Below are 19208 nucleotides of genomic sequence, written 5' to 3'. Positions count from 1 at the left end.
TCAAAAGTCATGGTGTACTCTGTGCATAACTACTCAGATAGAGAGAAAGAAAAAAAAAGAACCTATGGCCTGGAAACATTTTTGGTAACTTGGATAGATTATATGCTGAAAATACTCTGGAAATATGATTTATATTAGAAAGTATAAATGTTCCGTATGTGTTTATTAAGAGAGGTTATTGCATCATACCTCACAAATGAAGCAAACATAAAATTGGATCTTGGCACAAACGTTACACTTACAGAATTTTAATTTCATTAACATCTGTATAAATACTTGTTGATAGGCTGTTTATGGCTTCCTGGTTAACCAATCCAATCTGTGTTTTTGGAAGGCTGACAGCACTGGCATGAAACCAGAAATTCTGTAAGGGCTATTTGTATGGGACTAGCAACATCCCTATTCTTTTCAATGTATTCAAATGTACATGAAATTAATTACTAAGGAAAAAATGGCTTAATGAATACAGAACAGGATTGTTGGGAAGAGAGTTTAAAAACAGAAACTTTGGGGAGAAAGCCAAATTTAAGACATGTAAGCCTCAAATAATGACTGAAACACTAATCATTCTTTTGCTTGTTCCAATATATTTCATGGCAGGGGAGTAGAAAAAGGTACGAGGATGGCAGTTACTTGACAGTTTTCAACATTTTTTGCTAATATTAAATATGGGTCTGCCTTGGTGGAGTAATTAAATCACATAAAGGACATAGTCAAAAGCAGAAAAAAAACATTGAGAGTGAACTACTAGTGTACATCTTTTAAATTATTTCAGCTCTGTGAAGACAAAATTTCCTGTGTTATGGGATTACCAGATTTAAGTGAATCTGTATGGAGGCAATGGACACCTGCAAGAATAGAAACCCTTTTCACAAGTAATATATAAATGTATTCAGTAAACATCTTTTCAATGTCTATTTTTCACTTAAAATATCTTTCATAAATTTCACTATCAAGATGAATATTTCCATGCTAACATTTCTATTCTTGAATGCTCTGTTTGTAAGTGAACATGTTCTTCTGAGCCCTTTAAGCAGGACACTTGGCAAAGGGAACAGAAGAGAGATTAAAGTCATCTCTGCTATATTTTGTAATGTGCCATTCACCTTTACATAATGTTTCTGGTTTCCTTACAAGAATTGGTAGGATGAATTAGGTAGATCTGATGACTAAAAAAACTGGTAGATTAAATGACTGGCCTGGAGTCATACAGCTGCTAAATATTGGAGAGGAAGTTTGAACCTAGGTCTTCCTTCTGATACCAAAATCAGTGTTATCACTGCACTAAGTTGCTGCTCCATGTGTCTATACACATTTTCACTGATTCATTCATAATTCATTAGTCACATGCTGTGAGCAGAACGTTGTATGTACTACGATGAAAAATTTAGATAAGATATGGTCCCTTTCTTCAAAGACTTTATATTTTGGGATAGAAGACTTCAAGAGGTCAGTATAATATTTATTACATGATGAATTAATTTAACTCCTAAATTATCTTCTATGTGAGGTGGGAGGATTATAATAAAAGGAATTCAACAAGAAAAGATAAAGAAGGAACACATTTAGGCAAAGGGGAAAGTGTACAAAGGCAGAGAAGTAAAGAATGTGTTTAGGAGGACAGAAAGTAATCTCTTTTGACCATAGCATAGAGAAAGAGATACACCAAGATACAGTAAAAAGAATACTACAGGATCAAAGGTCTTGGATTCTGATTCTACTCTGTCACTTGTGTGACCTTAGGCAAGTCATAACTTCTCTAATCATAGATTCTCTCAATGAGAAACTCTGAGATCTCTTCTAGCTCTAAAACTATCATCGTTTGGGAATAATTTGATAGAAGGTTAAGAAAGACACATTGGTGCTAGATAGTGGAGGGTGACTTTGGGCACTCAGTAGGGGTGTCTGAATAGAAATCAATAAGGATTCAATGGAAGTTTTTGGGCAGGGAATTGACAAAACCAATTAAAAAATAAAGGTTCTTCTGACAGTGGGAAAGAGAAATGTAAACCACTTCAGGAAGGGGGATTTCTCAGGAGACAATTTCAATAATTTGGAAGTTGAAAATGTAAACCTGTTCAAGGGTGGTGAACATAGAATTACACAGCAAAGGAAAGACTTGACAGACATTGTGGAGGTGAAATTGATAGGATTTGGCAAATATTTAGATATGAGTGGCTAGGGAGAAGGAAGTCAAAAAGCAACTCTAAGGCTTAAAAAATTAGTGATTGAGTGAATAGTGTTACAAAAGACAGGTTTTAGGGTTTAGGGGAAAAGACAATGAGATCACTTTAGGAAATGCCGAATTTGAACTCTTGGTGGGACACTGAGGGAGAGGAAAATATCCAAAAGGCATGGAGAACATCTGACTCTGAAAAAGATTATGAAATCATTAGATTCAATTCAAAATATAATTACTAAGTACTTATTATGTGCTAGGTATTTTGCCAAGTTCTGAAGATATTGAAACAAAAAGACATTCTCTGTTGCCTTTAATGAGCTAACAGATTACTGGGGAGAGAAACATATGTCTATAGATAAATAAATAACAAAGTAATTTTGCCAAGGTGAGAACAAGGAGGGAATCAGGAATCATCTTGTGTAGTGTGGAAAGGAAAACTGAATCAAGCTTTGGACATTTCTGCCACTGAGGTGGAGCAGACAGCAGTTGGAATGTTACAGTGAAGATTGATGGACAGTGATGACAGTTGGTGGGGGGTGGAGCAAGTTGGAGAATGACAGTTGCTCTCAGTATTCACTCTTTTTCCTGGCCCTCAGACTGGAAAGAGTGCTCTCTCTCCCTGTCTCTGGATAGAAGTACTTCTATTCCTGGACTTTCCCAACTGTGTGCTCCACTCGTCCTGGATTCCTGTGATTGTGTCATTGAACAAAAGATTTTAAAGGGAGTGGTTTGAACTGTAAGGTCCATCTTTAGGGGCATCAGCCAGAAGAGACAAGCCCAATCAGCTCTGAAAGCCAGAACCTTTTCTTCCTCTTGCTTTCTACTGCTAAAGACTTTAAACTTAAGAAAGCTAGCATAGATTAGTATTGACAGGAATAAAAGAAATCCTCCATCAGCCTTTGAGGCCTGGCCTCAGCCTAAAAGCTGAGACTCAAACCCAATCTGGGGAAAAGTATAGGGAGCCCCTCTTCCTTCTTCCCTGATACCTTCCCAATTCAAACTTGTTATTAAATTCATCTTGAGTTAAATAACCCACAGTCAGATAAGAGGACTATCATTTCAGGGGAACATAGAGGGAAGAGAACCTAAGGACAGCCATTCAACCATAAATAGTCCTATCTGACCTCTGCCAGATGACCTTGGTGTGTGTGGGGGATGCTTGTCCCTCAGGAGGGTCTGTGCTTACCTGCTCTGGGGTATCTTCAACATCAATCAATAGAGAAGACATCCCCTCAGTCTATCATAGTTGGCCCATTTCTCAGGAACCCCATTTTTCAAAGACAACCTCTCAGCAGGGCGTGTCTCTCTCTCCTTTTACCTCACCAGCAGCCATATTCATTCTATCCCTTCAATTCCTCCATTTCCTGTTACAAAACCTTCCTCATCCCCTGTACCTCTTCAATCCTCAACAATTCCTTTAATTATTACAGTAGGAGGAGGTCCCTGAACTGGATCATGAAATAAACTAGGAATCCCAAGAGCTATAAGTTAAGGAGGGACAACTGCTCTAAGGAATATTGTGAGGCTCAAATGAGGTAATGGATGTAAATCATTTTGTCAACTTTAAAATACTTTTAAAATGCCAATTGCTGCTTATTATTATTATTAATTATAGCTTCCAATCACCAGACCTCCAGTGTGTTGATAACTTAATTTCTGAACCCTGCTACTAAAAATGCCTACTAAGCTCAAGTGACATTCTGGTAAATGTTAACAACCAAGCTCTCCCAGAAAGGAATAATGTATGCACATATGTTTGTTTAATCTGTATCACTAACACTTTAAGTTTAGACAACAATAAAAAAGAATAAGTCAAGCCCTGTTCTGTAACAATTGCTGACTTCTTAGGTGGAAATAGTCACACTGAAAGTTTAACCAGACTCTAGCATGTTCCTGCTTGTGCTTCAGGAAATGGGAGATGGTCTATGCAAAATGAGTGTTTCCTAAATGTTGAAATTAATGCAACTGAATCTTCCCCCCACCTATCCTCAACTCAATTCAATTCAACCTAAACAATATTATTAAACACTCTCTATACAGAAAATAAGCTAGGGATCCCAAAAGGAAAAAGAAATGTCAGTTTCTTCCCTCAAAGAGTTTACAATTTAATTACAAATTGTGTAATATTCTAAACTTGAAGTCTGTCATATTTTTTTTTGGTAATTTTCATGTGTCAAATGATTATGGCAGAAACTAAAATGAGGTTCATAGGTTTATATATATATATATATTTTTTTTTTTTTGGTTTTCAAAGCATTAGTTACTTAAAAGAGCCATAAGAAGCAATAGACCCAGTTAAGGCTATATGTTTTCTACTGATATCTGGGTGATAACCTTGAAGAACAGTCTCTTAGCATGGTTCTCTCTTGTTTCTCCCTGTAATTAAATTATGCTTGGAAAATAATTCCACTAGCCTCCTCTCCTACTCTGGGCTCCCTCAGGGAGTGATAGTATTATAGAGTAGTATAGGTTATCCAAACTCAGAGCCACACAATGAATTAATGAAATATATGGATGTAAGTTGGTTGTCTTTTTATATAATTGTTTCAAAGAAATGATAAACATGGTACAGCTATCTTTTGTCTTCTGTGAAGGCTTGTGTTTCAAAGTCCTCACCAATGCTATGGCCTTTCATGGTCCTGTATACAGTCAGCTCTACTTCAACTCATTCACATCCCTTTATCAATTGATGAGGTTAAAAAAGTTTATTCTAAAGAGAGTATACCCATTTTAAAAAGGAAATTCTCTCCTCTCTCCCTTCTGCCCTTCTTTTGAATTCATCAAATGTTTAGTATTCTACTGATATTTTTTATGGTACAAGTTTAAATAATCCAAAGAATATTTTATGAAGATTATTTTAATAATCACCTGATACTTATGTATATTATACATATTTCTGCTATTTCCCTGTCTTCTAGCACCCTAAGTAATACCCAAAGTACCTACATTCACAGCAGATTCCATAGCCTTCTTTTTCACTTAGAAAGTTGAGACCATCCAACCAACCTAAGCTTCTTCACCAACTTTCTTCCATTTATAAACCTTCTTAGCATCATTACCTTTCTCTGTCCTTCCTTTAATATGACAGTATAAAAAAGTCTGGCATTCATCTCAGTGTATGCAAAGTACTTAACATAATATCTCATTTGATGCTTGTGGCACCCTTAACTGCTACCATTAATATTAAAATGTCTGGGGGTTTCTTCTTCTTGAATTAACAAACTACTACATCACCAAGCTGCAAGTATTATTACTAGTCCTATTTTACTGATGAGGAAATTGAAGCTTTGAAAAAAGGGAAGGGAAAGGGAAAGGAATAAATATTTATATACTGTTACTACATACTAGGTCAGTGATGGGCAACCTTTTGAGCTTGGTGTGTCAAAATTTGCCAAAAAACTGAGCATAACTCAGGTGATGTGTCACTTTGAGAAAAAAACCACAATTTCATGATGTTCATGTCCTTCTTGGCATGCGGCCCCATATTTTCTGTATGCGGCCACATGCCATCAAAAATGGCTATGCATGTCAGTGCTGACATATGTGTTATGGGTTCACCATTATGGTACTAGGCACAATGCTAAAAACTTTTTACAAACACTACCTCATTTGATCCATACAACAAGCTTGAAGGGTAGATCCTATTATCTTCATTATAGAGTTTAATTGAGGCAAAGAGGTCAAATGACTTGCCCAAGGTCACACAGTTAGTAAGTGTCTAGGGTTGGCTTTGAACTCTGGTCTTCCTGTCCCTAGTTCAGTTCTTTACATACCATGACTCACTTAGAGGTTTCCCTACACCCATCCAGCTAGAGTGTCTCTGCTGATTTCAAGAGCAATGCTTTTTCTAGTATTCCAAAACACTATCTCTCAGAGGCAGAGATTCCTCAATTCCTCTTGCCAATATTATTTTATCTGCCTGGGCATTTGATGCTGTTCCATCACTCCTTCCTAATCCTGCTGTAGCACCTTTCTTCATGTACTACTTTTAATCTCCCCCTTGCTTTGGATTCTTATTGTCTACCTGCCCAAAATAAGCAGTTCTCCCAATATTGAATTATTTGATTCTTTTAGTCCCTCTGGCCACTGCACCACTTCCCCGCCCCCCCCCCTTTCACCACTAGATTTCTTGAACAGTGCCTGGGGGGTTCAGAGACTAGTCCCTTTGGTGTGAGGACTTGCCAAGCTCTTTTCATGGCTGCTTTCTTCTTTTGGTGTTCACCTAACACCCAGCTCTCATCTGTGGATCCAAGAACTTGTGTTATGTGCAGAGGCCACACTCCAATCAATTGTCTTGGCAGGCAGGCTAAACTAGGTTGAGAGCAACCAACAGACCTCGAGCCCATTAGTTAGGAGGATGTCTACCCCAGGCTGGTAAAGGCTTCCCCTGGAAGAAGGGGCAGATGAGAACAGTTTATTTAAATGGCCATGAAAACAGCAGAAGCAGGCAATGTGGAATGCTTATGGCTGGGTCAGACATCAAAGAAGCTAGTGCATCCAATGCATCCCAAGCTATTACCAGCCATCTTGACTTTTGTTCTGCCACTAGATTTGGATGACTTTGTTAGAGAGTGAGGTTGATGATTTTGTGTAATACTGCCTCACTGAAATCCAATTTATGTTGCAGTCAAAAGATATCATCCATAGTGATGGCATTTTGGTTCTCTTCGAGTATGAATAACAATAATCAAGCAGATTTCTTGACATCAAGATAAAACATATATATATATATGTATATACATATATATGTGTATATATATATATATATATATATATAGTCACTACTTCCATTTTCCTCACTACCTATACTCTTCTTTTTAAAAAAAAAATCCATTACTATTGGGTTTCTAACCTAACTTTTCAACTAAAACTCTGCTCTAAGACATCACCAATAACTTTCTTATTTCTAGATCTACTGGGATTTGCTCAATTTTTCCCCTCCTTGACCTTTTTTATAATCTTTGCCACTGTTGACCACTCCATCCTTGTATAGCGCCTCCTCTCGTTTGAGACACATACACTGTATCTGTTTCCACCTTTCTAAACTCCCCTTGGCCTCTTTCATTAGATGTTCCATATTTTCCCAGGCTTGTTAAAGTAGGTATTCATCAAGGACTTATGCTTGAATTTCTTCCCTTTTCTTTTTACATTCGCTCCTTTTACATCATTTATTTTCCTGCTGTTAGCTCTCATCAGTAGGCAAATGGCTTCTAAATCTATAGATCTATTCCTGACTTCTCTTTTGAGAACCATACATGTGTACCTCCATCTCACTATAAGACATCTCCACCTGGATGTCCCACCTTAAACAAAATATCCAAATACAAGTCCATTGCCTTTCCTCAGAAACCTGCTCTTCCTTCTGATTTTACTATTAACTGACAAGCCTCAAATTCACTGTTGATTGGGGGATGTCTTCAAAGACGTCCCTTTGCACAATGAGTAGATGTAAACAATTTGTTCCAATGGCCATAAAGGCACTGGGAGCAGGCCCTGTGGAGTGCCTAGAGTTTGGTCAGGTATTAAAAATGTTAAGGACATCCACTGCATTCCAGGACATCACCATTTGCCCTGACTTTTGTCTTACCATTTGACCTTAGTGGCTATAGAAGAGAGAATGAGGCTGAAGATTACAACTCTCCCAATTCATAAACAAGTCAAAACATCACCCCGTGATGACACTAGTCCTCTTCAAAATGAAGCATAAACAACTATTTCAATCACTGCCAATCCCCAAGTTTCCTATATACATAGATTTGGCATTATCTTTGACTATTTCCTTGCTTTCAGTTACAGGCTGTGATTTTATTTCTGCAACATCTCTCATATTTACTTCCCCTTAGATTCTCTTTGCTGCCTCTTGAGATTCCCCTTTCATTATCAATTATCTTGATTATTATGCTATATTTCACTGCCACCTTTGGATGTTTAGAATCTGTTTGGTTCCATGAAGAATTCACTCACTGCTTAGAAGCCTTCATTTACCTCTGAACCACTTTGTCCAGTCAAAATTAATCACATGACATGTTAGAATGTTAGCTTTTTGAGAGTAGGGAGCCTTTCATTCTTTGTATCTGTTTCCCTGGCACACCACACAGTGCCCAGCACAAAGTAGGCACTGAATACATGCCTGTTGATGGATTGAATGGCATAGAAAAGAGAATTTACTAAAAAAATAAAGTGGAAGGTATATAATAAGAAATAGTAATCTTGCTTCCTGTTTCTTAAACTACAATCTCCAATATACTTCAGGGAAATGTAGGCTATAATTCCTCTCAGATATATTTCTACTTATCTGCCTGTCACAGACAGTTAGTAGATGAGGAAGACAGGTTTGTGAGGGCACTCTCACTCATAAATTATTATATTAAGCTTCAGTAGTCCAAGGGAAGAAAGGTAAAGGGATGCTAGCTAGGCAGTGCAGGAGATAGAGCAGCAGCTCTGGAGTCAGGAAGATTTAAGTTCAAATCTACTTCAAGACACTGACCCTGGGCAGGTTACTCAATCGCAATCTGTCTCAGTTTCTTTAGCTGTAGAATGGGGACGATAATAATAGCACCAACTCCCAGAACCACTGTGAAGATTAAATGAGATATTTGTAAAGTGCCTGGCACATTGTGCTTAGTAAATAAATGTTTATTCCCTTTCCCTTAGCTACTTGTCCAAGGAGCTTCAGGGTACGGAGAGGCATTGCATCTCAGCATTTGTGCCTGTAACCACTGAAAACTTGTAAGTGTATTATTGTGAAGGCAAAGAGAGAGAGGGACACTGTGTCTTCCCTCTCCTGGACAGTGTGACTACATCTTTAAAATAGTCTTCAATTCAGCGAAAATATGATCAAAAGCAAACCAAATCAAACCCACTCCCTCTGCTAAGTTCATTTTGGCTCTTCCTCTATTTTCCTGCTATGCTGGGTTTAGAGCAAAACAAAGTCTCCTTGTTTTGCTCCTTAGAGGCCAATGACTGATTAGTTAAGATTCTGCCTTTCCTCCAAGGTCAACTGTAGAACAGGACTGACTACTATCCATTTTTCTGCTTTTGACCCCTTACACACACCTAGGAAATGGCATGCAGAGTTTATATGGCTGAGGAATATACATGTCTTCTCCCTATTATAACTCTTAACAACAATAAAGCTTCCCAGACCTTCTCTGTAACCCAGATTGGTGAATTTTGTACTTTTGCCATGATATTAGGTTCTCAGAATAGAGGCTATAGCAGGAACGCTATCTGTAGCCTTTTTTGTTGCCACAGAAGAGAAGAAGGTAGCTATTGATAGTGACAGTGGTCAGATGCAGCTCTGAGGTAGCTTTCTGGCTTTGTGTCTATTCATCTCTTCTCTCTCCCCTGGCACCTTGCTCTTATTCTCCCACACTCCATCACTGCTATGATTCCCCACACTCCACCACTGTCTCACCTCCTATTGTTCCTATACAACTAGAGTATGTGTTTGGGTAATATTATCACTTGCTGTACTCTCCCAGTGAAGATGCTCTTCTCAAAGAGACTAAAGATATGTCCCGACAATTAGAACAGTATCTCAAGAGGGCTCCTCATACATTCTATTCTTTACAACATCACTGGCAGAATACTATTTCTTATGCCTTGATATGGTCATATCACTCCTACAAGTACAACTTTCTTTAGTGGCTCCCAATTATCAAGTAAAGTTCAAACTCTCCTCGGAAGAAAAAGTCCTGGTTTCCCCAATCTTTCAATATTCAGCAAATGGCAAATAGAGATATACTAAAAATCTCATTCAGGCTGAGCTCAATGCTAGACACCAAAAAAGAGAAAAAATGTAGGTTCATTTAATCAATAAACTTTTAATAAGTACAGATCTTATGCTAGGCATTGTGTTGGTCACAGGGTGATAGTACATACCCATCTCGGGATATACCAAAACACAAGCAAAACAGATACAGAGTAAACTTGGAAATAAACTAGAACTTAAGGGAAAATAACAAAGAAAGCAGGGATTCTAAGAGGTGGAGGGAGAATAAAATCCAGGCATGAAGAACAGCCAGGACAAAGGTGCAGAGATGGGAGATGGGGTATCATAAGAAAAAGAGCAAGAAGGCTAGTTTGGCTGAACTCTAGAATGCATAATATGTACTGAATTCTGGAAGTTGCCAGGTTGTCCCGACTCCTAGTTTCACAAAAAAATATTTTCTGCAAGAAACCTCTTCCAGTTCTTCCTAACATTAGTGCCTTCTCTCTGAGATTATCTTCAATTTGTTCAGTACACACTTCTTTCAACACAGTTGTTTACGGGTGATCTTCCCCATTAGTTTGTAGACCCAATGAATACCTCAATGCTTAGTTTATACTTTCTCGCATGTAGTAGGCACTTAATAAGAGTTGCTGATGTTGAGGCCAAAGACATAAGGGAACTTAAGAGAAGGAAAGCAATTGGTCCACCGTCCTATAGCTACAGAGAGTCAAAAGGCAAAGGACAAATCCAGGTCTTCCTCCTTCCATATCCCACCACTAATCTCTATATACCTCCTTTAGGTTCCCCAGAAAATTTAATTCCTTAATTAAAGGGAGCAACATCAAAAGAACATTTGTTTTGAAAAGATGAGCCTTTGCACCAGGAAACAGCTTGGGAACATTACAAATATGCTGCCATTTCCTAAAAGCAATCTACCACACATTCTTCCTCCTGTTCAATCCCAGGGCCCATTCTCATTGTTCATCTGTTGTGAGCTAACTGAATGGATTCGTCTTCCAACTGTGGGTCAAAATCTGGACAACAGGCATTTTTGATCCATTTGATTCTGTGAAGGCTTCATGGATGCTCCTCTGGTCCACTCTTTTGAACAATCACAGATTTCATTGAGGAGGTCCTATAATATTCTGGGGTTTAATGAAATTAGCATACCATTATCCACAAATAGGAACATCTGGACGACCTCACCATCTACAAGGAATCTCCCTTCATTTAGGATTTTAAGCAAGGAATATTCTACAACAGTAATAAACATCTTTAACCATCAAATATACCCCTCTTTAAAAAATTCAGTTGATAATAATCAGATGGCTCTTGAATAGTTATTTTTGGCTGTTTTGATTGTCAGAAATCCTTGTATGATATAGATATATGCAAGAGACTTCCTTTAAGGCTTCATTTGGCCCTACCAAGTTAAATGTTGTTTTATTATTAACAAAGAACAAATATATCTAGATCTTTTATTTTCTATACCTTGTGGTCAATTGTGTGAATGTCTAGATTTGATCTATATAATGTCATTGTATGCAGGATAAATGTAATACACATGCAGAATAATCTTATAAAGATTTTATATAAGTATTAAAATATTTGATATATTGATAGTTACCTGTCTATTTAGGAGTATTTATGCTTTCTAATATTTTTCTGTTCTAGTGGCATAATGTAATATTTAAATTTATATAGACATTGTATAAACAAGTGCCAACCATTCTGGCAAGAATGAAATCTAATTGTTAACCTCACAGGGTTATATGTAGAATCAAATGAACTCATTTGTATAAAGCTTTCTGAATGGTCATTTATCATTATTGTTTTTATTAATGATATAAATATAGACCTTTTAGGTCCTCTGTTCCAATGGATAACTGCCAAAATTATTATAAAAAACATGAATTATTTTTAAAAACTTACTTAACTTTTATAGAGAGTAGATAAAGTTAGGTATAAGGCAATGCAAGTGAGGTACCTGAATTTTTCCTATTTATGTTAGATTGCATTTAGTACTAATATGCCCTACTGTGACATTTTAAAATCACAATTTGAATATTAATTTCTGTTAGAGGAGTAAAAAGGAAACAACTATTTTATAAGCACAAATGTATATTATAAATTATAATGTTATTATATGCATGATGGTTTAAAATACATAATTCAAGCAGTGATGTATGCAAAATGTTTTTTAACTTTTACCTTACAGATTATAAAATTAAATGAAGCAAAGATGCTGAAGATTGATTAAATCACAAAAGGAGAAAAAATAGGTAGTATAAGGATTTAGTTTAATTATTATTACAAAAAAATGACTACTAGAAATTCTAATATTTTTATATATTTCTTTAAAAATCTCACTTTTACTAATGGGTTTTAATATGTTTTATAAAAAATTAAACTAATAATTATATGTATTCATATATTCAATAGTTTCTTCTATGAAGTTCTCTGAAATTCATCATATTCAGTAATTTGTTCTCCAAAGTCCTTCTGTGATGCCTAATGGGGGATGCAGGTGGCTGTTGGTTCTTGAAAACTATGCCAGTAGAATTTATGCTTTCTAAAAGTTCTACCAGATGTAAAGGCTTCTACTCTGTTTCAGTGAAAGGCTAATTATACTGTCCAAATACCCTCTGAAGGAATCCATTCTAGATCTGACAATTCTGAAGGCACTTAAGTGATTGATAAGAAATCTTAGGAAATGGAAAGATACAAAAGGAAAAAAATCATATAAGATATTAACAACCACAAATTGTTTATAAATGGACATCAATTACTACTAGAGCATTTGCTTTTTCATCTTCATGAGAATGAGTTATACACATCAAAATATAAGAATGTAACTGGCAAGCTTTTTGCAAATGATCCTTTAAAGCCAATGTGTCATTACAAACACGCATTTGACTGAGCATTATTTGTATTTTGCATAAGCAAGTTTGATGGTTTGGTTTGATTTTTTTGTAAAACATATGCAATGTGTTTATTGTATTGTTAAAAAAGTTTTGTCTAAGTTTGCTGTTTATGCTTTGTAATAGTAGTAGAATATTCTGTATTAGTTGATAAGAGTAGTATTTTATGATTTTAATGTTTTACTGTAGTAAGGGATTTTAACAGGGTAAACTGACAGCAAGAGATCCTGCAAACCAACATTCCACACAGAACTCTCAGGAGCACAGAGGCAGTTTCTGAAACCAGTTGGTGAACTCCTCTGGAAGAGAGAGAGGGTTTCTGTTTGGTATTTCTGGGGTGGACCCAGAGAGCCAGTGATTGCCTCTTCTTTGGCTTTCTTGATATTCTGCCTCTCCTTGCTGCTGTTGGTGCTGGTGCTGCTATCAAGTGGATTTCAACAGAGCTGTTACTGTGACTATGGCTTGACTCAAAGAGGACTCCAGGTTGTGAGATTCTTTGTCCTTTGTCCTTGTTCCTACAAAACCCCCTTATCCTTAATTACTACTTTAAGATTTTAGTTTAGAATAATTATAGAAGGTTAAAAGGGTTTTAATCTCTGTTTGGGTTAAGAGTTAGTTATTCCCCAATTCCCTTTTTCCCTTCTTCCCTTTAAAATAAATAAATAAATAAATAAATAAAATAAGCCTGTTATTATATATATATATATATATACATATATATATATATATATATAGTTAGTTAGTTAGTTAGTTTTGAACCGTTCTTTTAACCCACCTATTACATTTGGCAAGTCATTAAGGCAAACCTACAAAAAATGACTTAGTCCAAAGCAAAACAGGGAGATCAGTATATTGGCCCTTGGACCAGCTTGCAATATTCCATTGTCCCTCTCAGCACCTGGTTGCTCTCCAAGGTGCTGATACTGCTTACCCTTTATTGAAACTGAGGGGGGATTTAATTTTTAAATACCCTAAAGGCCAATAGCACATGTGCTAGGAAGCCATTTTTTAAAAATTCTGTTATTTGGTGTTTGTTATTACTAATCATAGTGGATAATAATAACATGTATCCTGTGTTTTATAGCAGCTTCATGTACACATTTAATATCATGTCAGGAGACATGACAAATGTTATTTTGTATTTTTATGGGATTGTTTCCTACATATCCCTTATGGGATTTTCACCTTGCTTACCCATTGTTGTTATATTGTTTTTAGGATATGAATGGAGGGAACCAGTGATGTCTTTGACTATCAGAACTGTTAGTTTATGTACCATTGATGTGTTTATGTTTACTTATCTTGTATAAATGTAGAGTTTTGTTTTTTGGTGTTGCTTATAAACTATGGGCAACTGTATTATGAATAACAAGATTTTGAGATGAAGCAGATGATTATGGTAATGAAAGATAAGATAAAAGCAATGGAGCAATGTACAAAGGAGAGAATGATTTTTAATAATGGCATTTTGAATGATTTCAAGGATAATGCTATAGTTAAGGAAAATAATGGAGTAAATATTAAGAAAATGTCTAGATTGGAAAGGGAGAATGCTGAACGTAATAAAACCCAAGCATGGTTATTTCCTCTAAGAGATATGCCTGTGGTGACACAGGATGAAGTATATAAGGTTAATAAGGCAAGGTAAGATACTGAACTACACTACAAAATATATTGCAACATACATAACAATACACATTATATAGTACATATGACATATAACATCTCATATCATGCAAAATTATAAATACATATGTAAATATATGTAAATAGTGTGTTATAGTTAGGATTGTAAAATTAATTGTATATAGTATATATTGGTATATATGCAATACATGTAAATATCAAGTATACATGTATATGTATAGTATACATGTGTATATTATGTGTATATGTGTAAAACTTATGTAAATAGATCACATGTTTAATTTTTCATCTATTGTTAAATGTATTTTGCATAAGTGAGTTTGATAGTTTGGTTTAATTTTTTTGTAAAACTTATGCAATGTTGTGTTTATTGTGTTTTTTCAAAATTTTGTCTAAGTTTACTGTTTATGCATTGCAATAGTAGTAGAATTTTTTGTATTAGTTGATAAGAGTAGTATTTTATGATTTTAATGTTTTGCATGAATTTGTGTTTGTATTTTGATTTTGATATTATTTGCTTGTTTGCTTTTGCATATGTTTTATCTGTATTTTGAACTTTGTACTTGTTCATTGTATACTTTTCCTTTTCCTTTCCTTGATTAAATCCCTAGAATAGGATAGTATTATATAGGATAAGATAGTTGAGTGTAGGTTGTTTATTATTTTGGGTATTTGGGGTATTTTAAGGAAAATATAAGTATGTTAGTGCACAAATGCAAAAATAGTGTTTTCAACATGATATTGGCTTTGTGCAAAGGGAGGATTGTAGTAAGGGATTTTAACAGGGTAAACTGACAGGAAGAGATCCTGCAAAGCAACATTCCACACAGAACTCTCAGGAGCACAGAGGTAATTTTTGAGACCAGTTGGTGAACTCCTCTGGAAGAGAGAGAGGGTTTCTGTTTGGTATTTCTGGGGTGGACCCAGAGAGTCAATGATTGCTTCTTCTTTGGCTTTCTTGATATTCTGTTGCTGCTGGTGGTGCTGGTGCTGTCAAGTAGATTTCAACAGAGTTGTTACTGGGACTAGGCTTGACTCAAAGAGGACTCCTGGTTGTGAAATTCTTTGTCCTTTGTCCTTGTTCCTACAAAACCCCCTTATCCTTAATTACTACTGTAAGAATTTAGTTTAGAACAATTATAGAAAGTATAAGAGTTTTAATCTCTATTTGGGTTAAGAGTTAGTTATTCCCCAATTCCCTTTTTCCCTTCTTCCCTTTAGCTAAATAAACCTATGATATATAACATATATATATATATATATATATATATATAGTTAGTTAGTTAGTTAGTTAGTTTTGAACCTTTCTTTTAACCCATGTAATACAGAAGTGAAGCAAATTTAATATTCCACTGTTGATTGTTGATTACAAAAAGCATTTGACTGGACAGAGAAAAAAAGGAAGCTCAAGAGATCTCTTCCAAGAAATAATCTTTCCCAATTATGCTGGGATCATATTGGATTCCTTGACAAAAGCCATCAAAATAAATGTTCAATGATTATACAATCCTAGGAAAGATCTATTTATTAAAATGATTTCTCTAATTTGTCTCTAATCTACCTTTCCAGCTTTATTTCACATGACTGCCCTTCTTATACTTCTAAGCAAACTGGTCTATTAGTAGTTCCCTCAATCTAGGATCTCTCCTTACATTGAAACAAGTAGTTCTAGTTATACCTAGATTAAACTCATTCCTTTGTGTTTGTCTTCCTTCAACACACTCAAGTTTGATGTCTCTTCCATTAAGCCTTCCCATGATCCTACAGATTGTTCTCTTTCTACTCAAATACCTATATTTAAATATCTGAAAATATGTTGTGTTGACAAAGAGAATGCAAGCTCTATAAGGACATGGGCTATGCCATTTTTGGTTTTGCTTCCCTAGAATTTAGCATATAATCTACAAACAGCCTAGGGCCATGTTGGCATACCTATGGCACAAGTGCTGGAGGGGCCTGTACTCCTCCCCCTATCCACCATGCCTGAAGATATTTCTCACATGACCCACCCCTCTGCCCAGCAGTCCAATGGGGGTGCTTCTTCCCTCTGCTTTCTGGGTAATGTGGGGTCTGGAATGTTGTGTGAGGGTTTTGATTTGGGAACTCGGTCTCTAAAAGGTTTACCATCACTGATCCAGGGTATCTGTATATAGTAGAGGCTTTATTTTTTGTTAAATTAAATTAAATGACTGTATCATTATTGTCAAACAAGGAGGGGAAAGAAGAATTTCTTTCTACCACTGGAAGAACGTGCTATATAGGTAACAGAGAGGAGATTTACCAATGATAATGAGGTACTCCAAATGTTCCTCTTTGTGGAACACCTATGCTGATTGCATCAAATAACAGAAAATCGGATTCTCCTTAATGATGTCCCACTAATAATTTTAAAAGACTGCCCTGTCATCCTATATAGAATGAAACTGAACCAGCCTGTAGCATATAGTTGGAAACCCAAAGAATTGAATTAGCACATGAGTTTATCTATATCTAATCTAGGTCATAAACATGCTGGATTGCATGTGTGAAATCCCAAGATATTTTCTAACAAATTAATATTTCAACATTAAGATTCTTTCAATGGGTTTGTGAGTCTTGGAACACAATAACAATAACTGAAGAATTGAAGTTGTGAGTGCTCAAAATGGAGAGACCTGTCCCAAATGCCCAAAGTTCTGTGACCTTGAGTTTCAGTCCATCTGTAAGATGAGAGGATTGGACTAGATAGTGTCTGAATTCCCTTCTAGCTCTAGATCTATTGTACCATAGTAAATGCCCTCTATATTCTAGGTGATGGAGATACAAATACAAAAAAAATAAATGACCCTCACAATTATATATATATATATATATATATATATATATATATATACATATATATATATATATGTATGATGAGAGAACATGGACAAAGGGCATAGAATATGGAAAGGCACTGTTTAGCTTGTGACCTTAGGGAGAAATTATCTTGATAGATACATGGGGGAGTCTATCAATGTAAAAATCCCCCAACTATGGGGTGGGTTAATAATAGAAAGTAAAGAGAAAAAAATGAAAAAATTATGTAGAGCAGATAGTTGTATTCACTATTGAAACAACCTCTTGTCTTTGGGTAAGTTTGTTTTTCAGTTGTTTCAGTTGTGTCCAACTCATTTGGGGATTTCTTGGCTAAGATAATGAAGTGGTTTCCCATTTCCTACTCCAGCTCATTTTATAGATGAGGATGCACAGGGCAATAGGGTTAAGTGACTTTTTTAGAGTTACACAGCTATTAAGTGTCAGAATGGATTTGAACTCAAGTGTTCCTGATTCCAGGCCATTTGCTCTCTTCACTATGCCATCTAACTGCCCCTTTGGATAGAAGATATGTGTAATCTTGTCTAAATGGTTACTTCAACTATTCAGTTTTGTCTAAAAGGAATTTTATTTTCATAATTGTAAAAGTATTTAACCAACTTCCTTTGTCTCCAGTCCTTGAACAAGGAATGCCTTCTCATTCTCACAAAACACCTTGCCAGGTACAGGGCAAATATTCCCTCAGAACTTCCTCCATCCTTTTCCCCTTAAATAATTCCAGCTTTACTTTACTCCTCCCTCTCTTGTGAAATTGTACTATTGTTCTGTGCACTAGCTCCTGTGCTATTGATCTATCTTAAGTTGCTTCAACATACTGCTGATTGTTTTTTGCTCTCAAAAGCTTTAAAAAGTTATAAAACTAAATGTGTGATGTTAGAATTTGAAGTGGCTATCAGCAGTTTCCTTAGCAATTGTTCAGCCTCTTATCTTTGACCCACAATAATTGTATACCAGCTAATGGGAATATATGTATGTCTCTACCACGATAGACTGAAAATGTAGATCCCTTGAAGTATTGAAACATATTCAATTTTCCACAAATACCGAATATTTCAAATGTGCATTCTCTTAGCTTGTTAACCAAGAGTTACGATGTTTTGCCTTCTAGCAATGAGGGCCCAACTGAGAAGGCATGGCATAAGAAGTTCGTTGTGGATCATAATAATATGGCTCTGTAACTTCCTTTAATGGTGTTTAGCAGGATATAAGGAAAGGTAAAGAAAGTATGTGGTGTGGGTAAATGAGGGGCAAAGTTTGATGTGGCATGAACATAGGACAATACGTTGCTGTTGTTTGTCTTTTGTTTCCAAAGAGGATCAATGACATCATGGGTGTTGTCTTAAGTTGCCCATGGATTGGATAAGTGAAGCAGAATTACAAAAAGTCATCAGCTTCACTCTCTCAAAGTCACCAAAGTCTACTGGCAAAACCAAAGTCAGGACACCTGGCAATGGCCAGGGATGCAGAGGACAGTCTTGGCTTTTTTGAAGTCTAACCAAGCTCTAGGCTTTCCAAAGCATCTACTTCAGTCACCTATGTGGCCACTGGAACAAATTGTTCTCATTTATCCATTCTGCCAGGGAAAAGCTTCACATGCTGGGGCTACACTATCCCCCCAACTCAGTGATGGATTTGAGATCTGTAGTTACCTCAATAGGGTTTAGCTCATCTGTTGAGAAGGTTTTACTAAGATGTGGCCATTGCCCATCTAGAACCTCAAGAAGCACAGATGAGAGTTGGGTGAATGACAATAATAAGATAAAGTAAAGAATTTAAGAGTAGAAGATGATGTAACTAGATGAATTGGTAAGAATGATAAGTATTCCTCTTGGTGCCCTCTTTTTCTCTTTTCATTCCTCTGCTATTTCTGCCTTATTCCCACAATTAT

The 19208-nt window shown here is 36.0% G+C and overlaps 1 protein-coding gene across 8 annotated transcripts in view; it reads right to left on the bottom strand.

Moving 5' to 3' along the window:
• The window catches only part of LRRIQ1 (leucine rich repeats and IQ motif containing 1), a 295150-nt gene that overhangs the window by 89772 nt on the left and 186170 nt on the right, over window positions 1–19208 (bottom strand). The window contains exon 25 of one of the 8 annotated variants that reach the window (XM_056798589.1): window positions 10692–11041. The exons of the other annotated variants lie outside the window; for them this stretch is intronic. Within the exon in view, the coding sequence (XP_056654567.1) occupies window position 11041 (1 nt within the window). The 3' untranslated portion in view covers window positions 10692–11040. Of the gene's footprint in view, window positions 1–10691; window positions 11042–19208 lie in introns of those variants that run through there. 8 annotated transcript variants of the gene reach the window in all.

Source organism: Monodelphis domestica, chromosome 5 (assembly GCF_027887165.1).
Source record: "Monodelphis domestica isolate mMonDom1 chromosome 5, mMonDom1.pri, whole genome shotgun sequence".
Taxonomy (NCBI): Eukaryota; Metazoa; Chordata; class Mammalia; order Didelphimorphia; family Didelphidae; genus Monodelphis; species Monodelphis domestica.
Note: the sequence above shows the minus strand (reverse complement) of the source record. Positions and strands in the feature narration are given on the sequence as shown.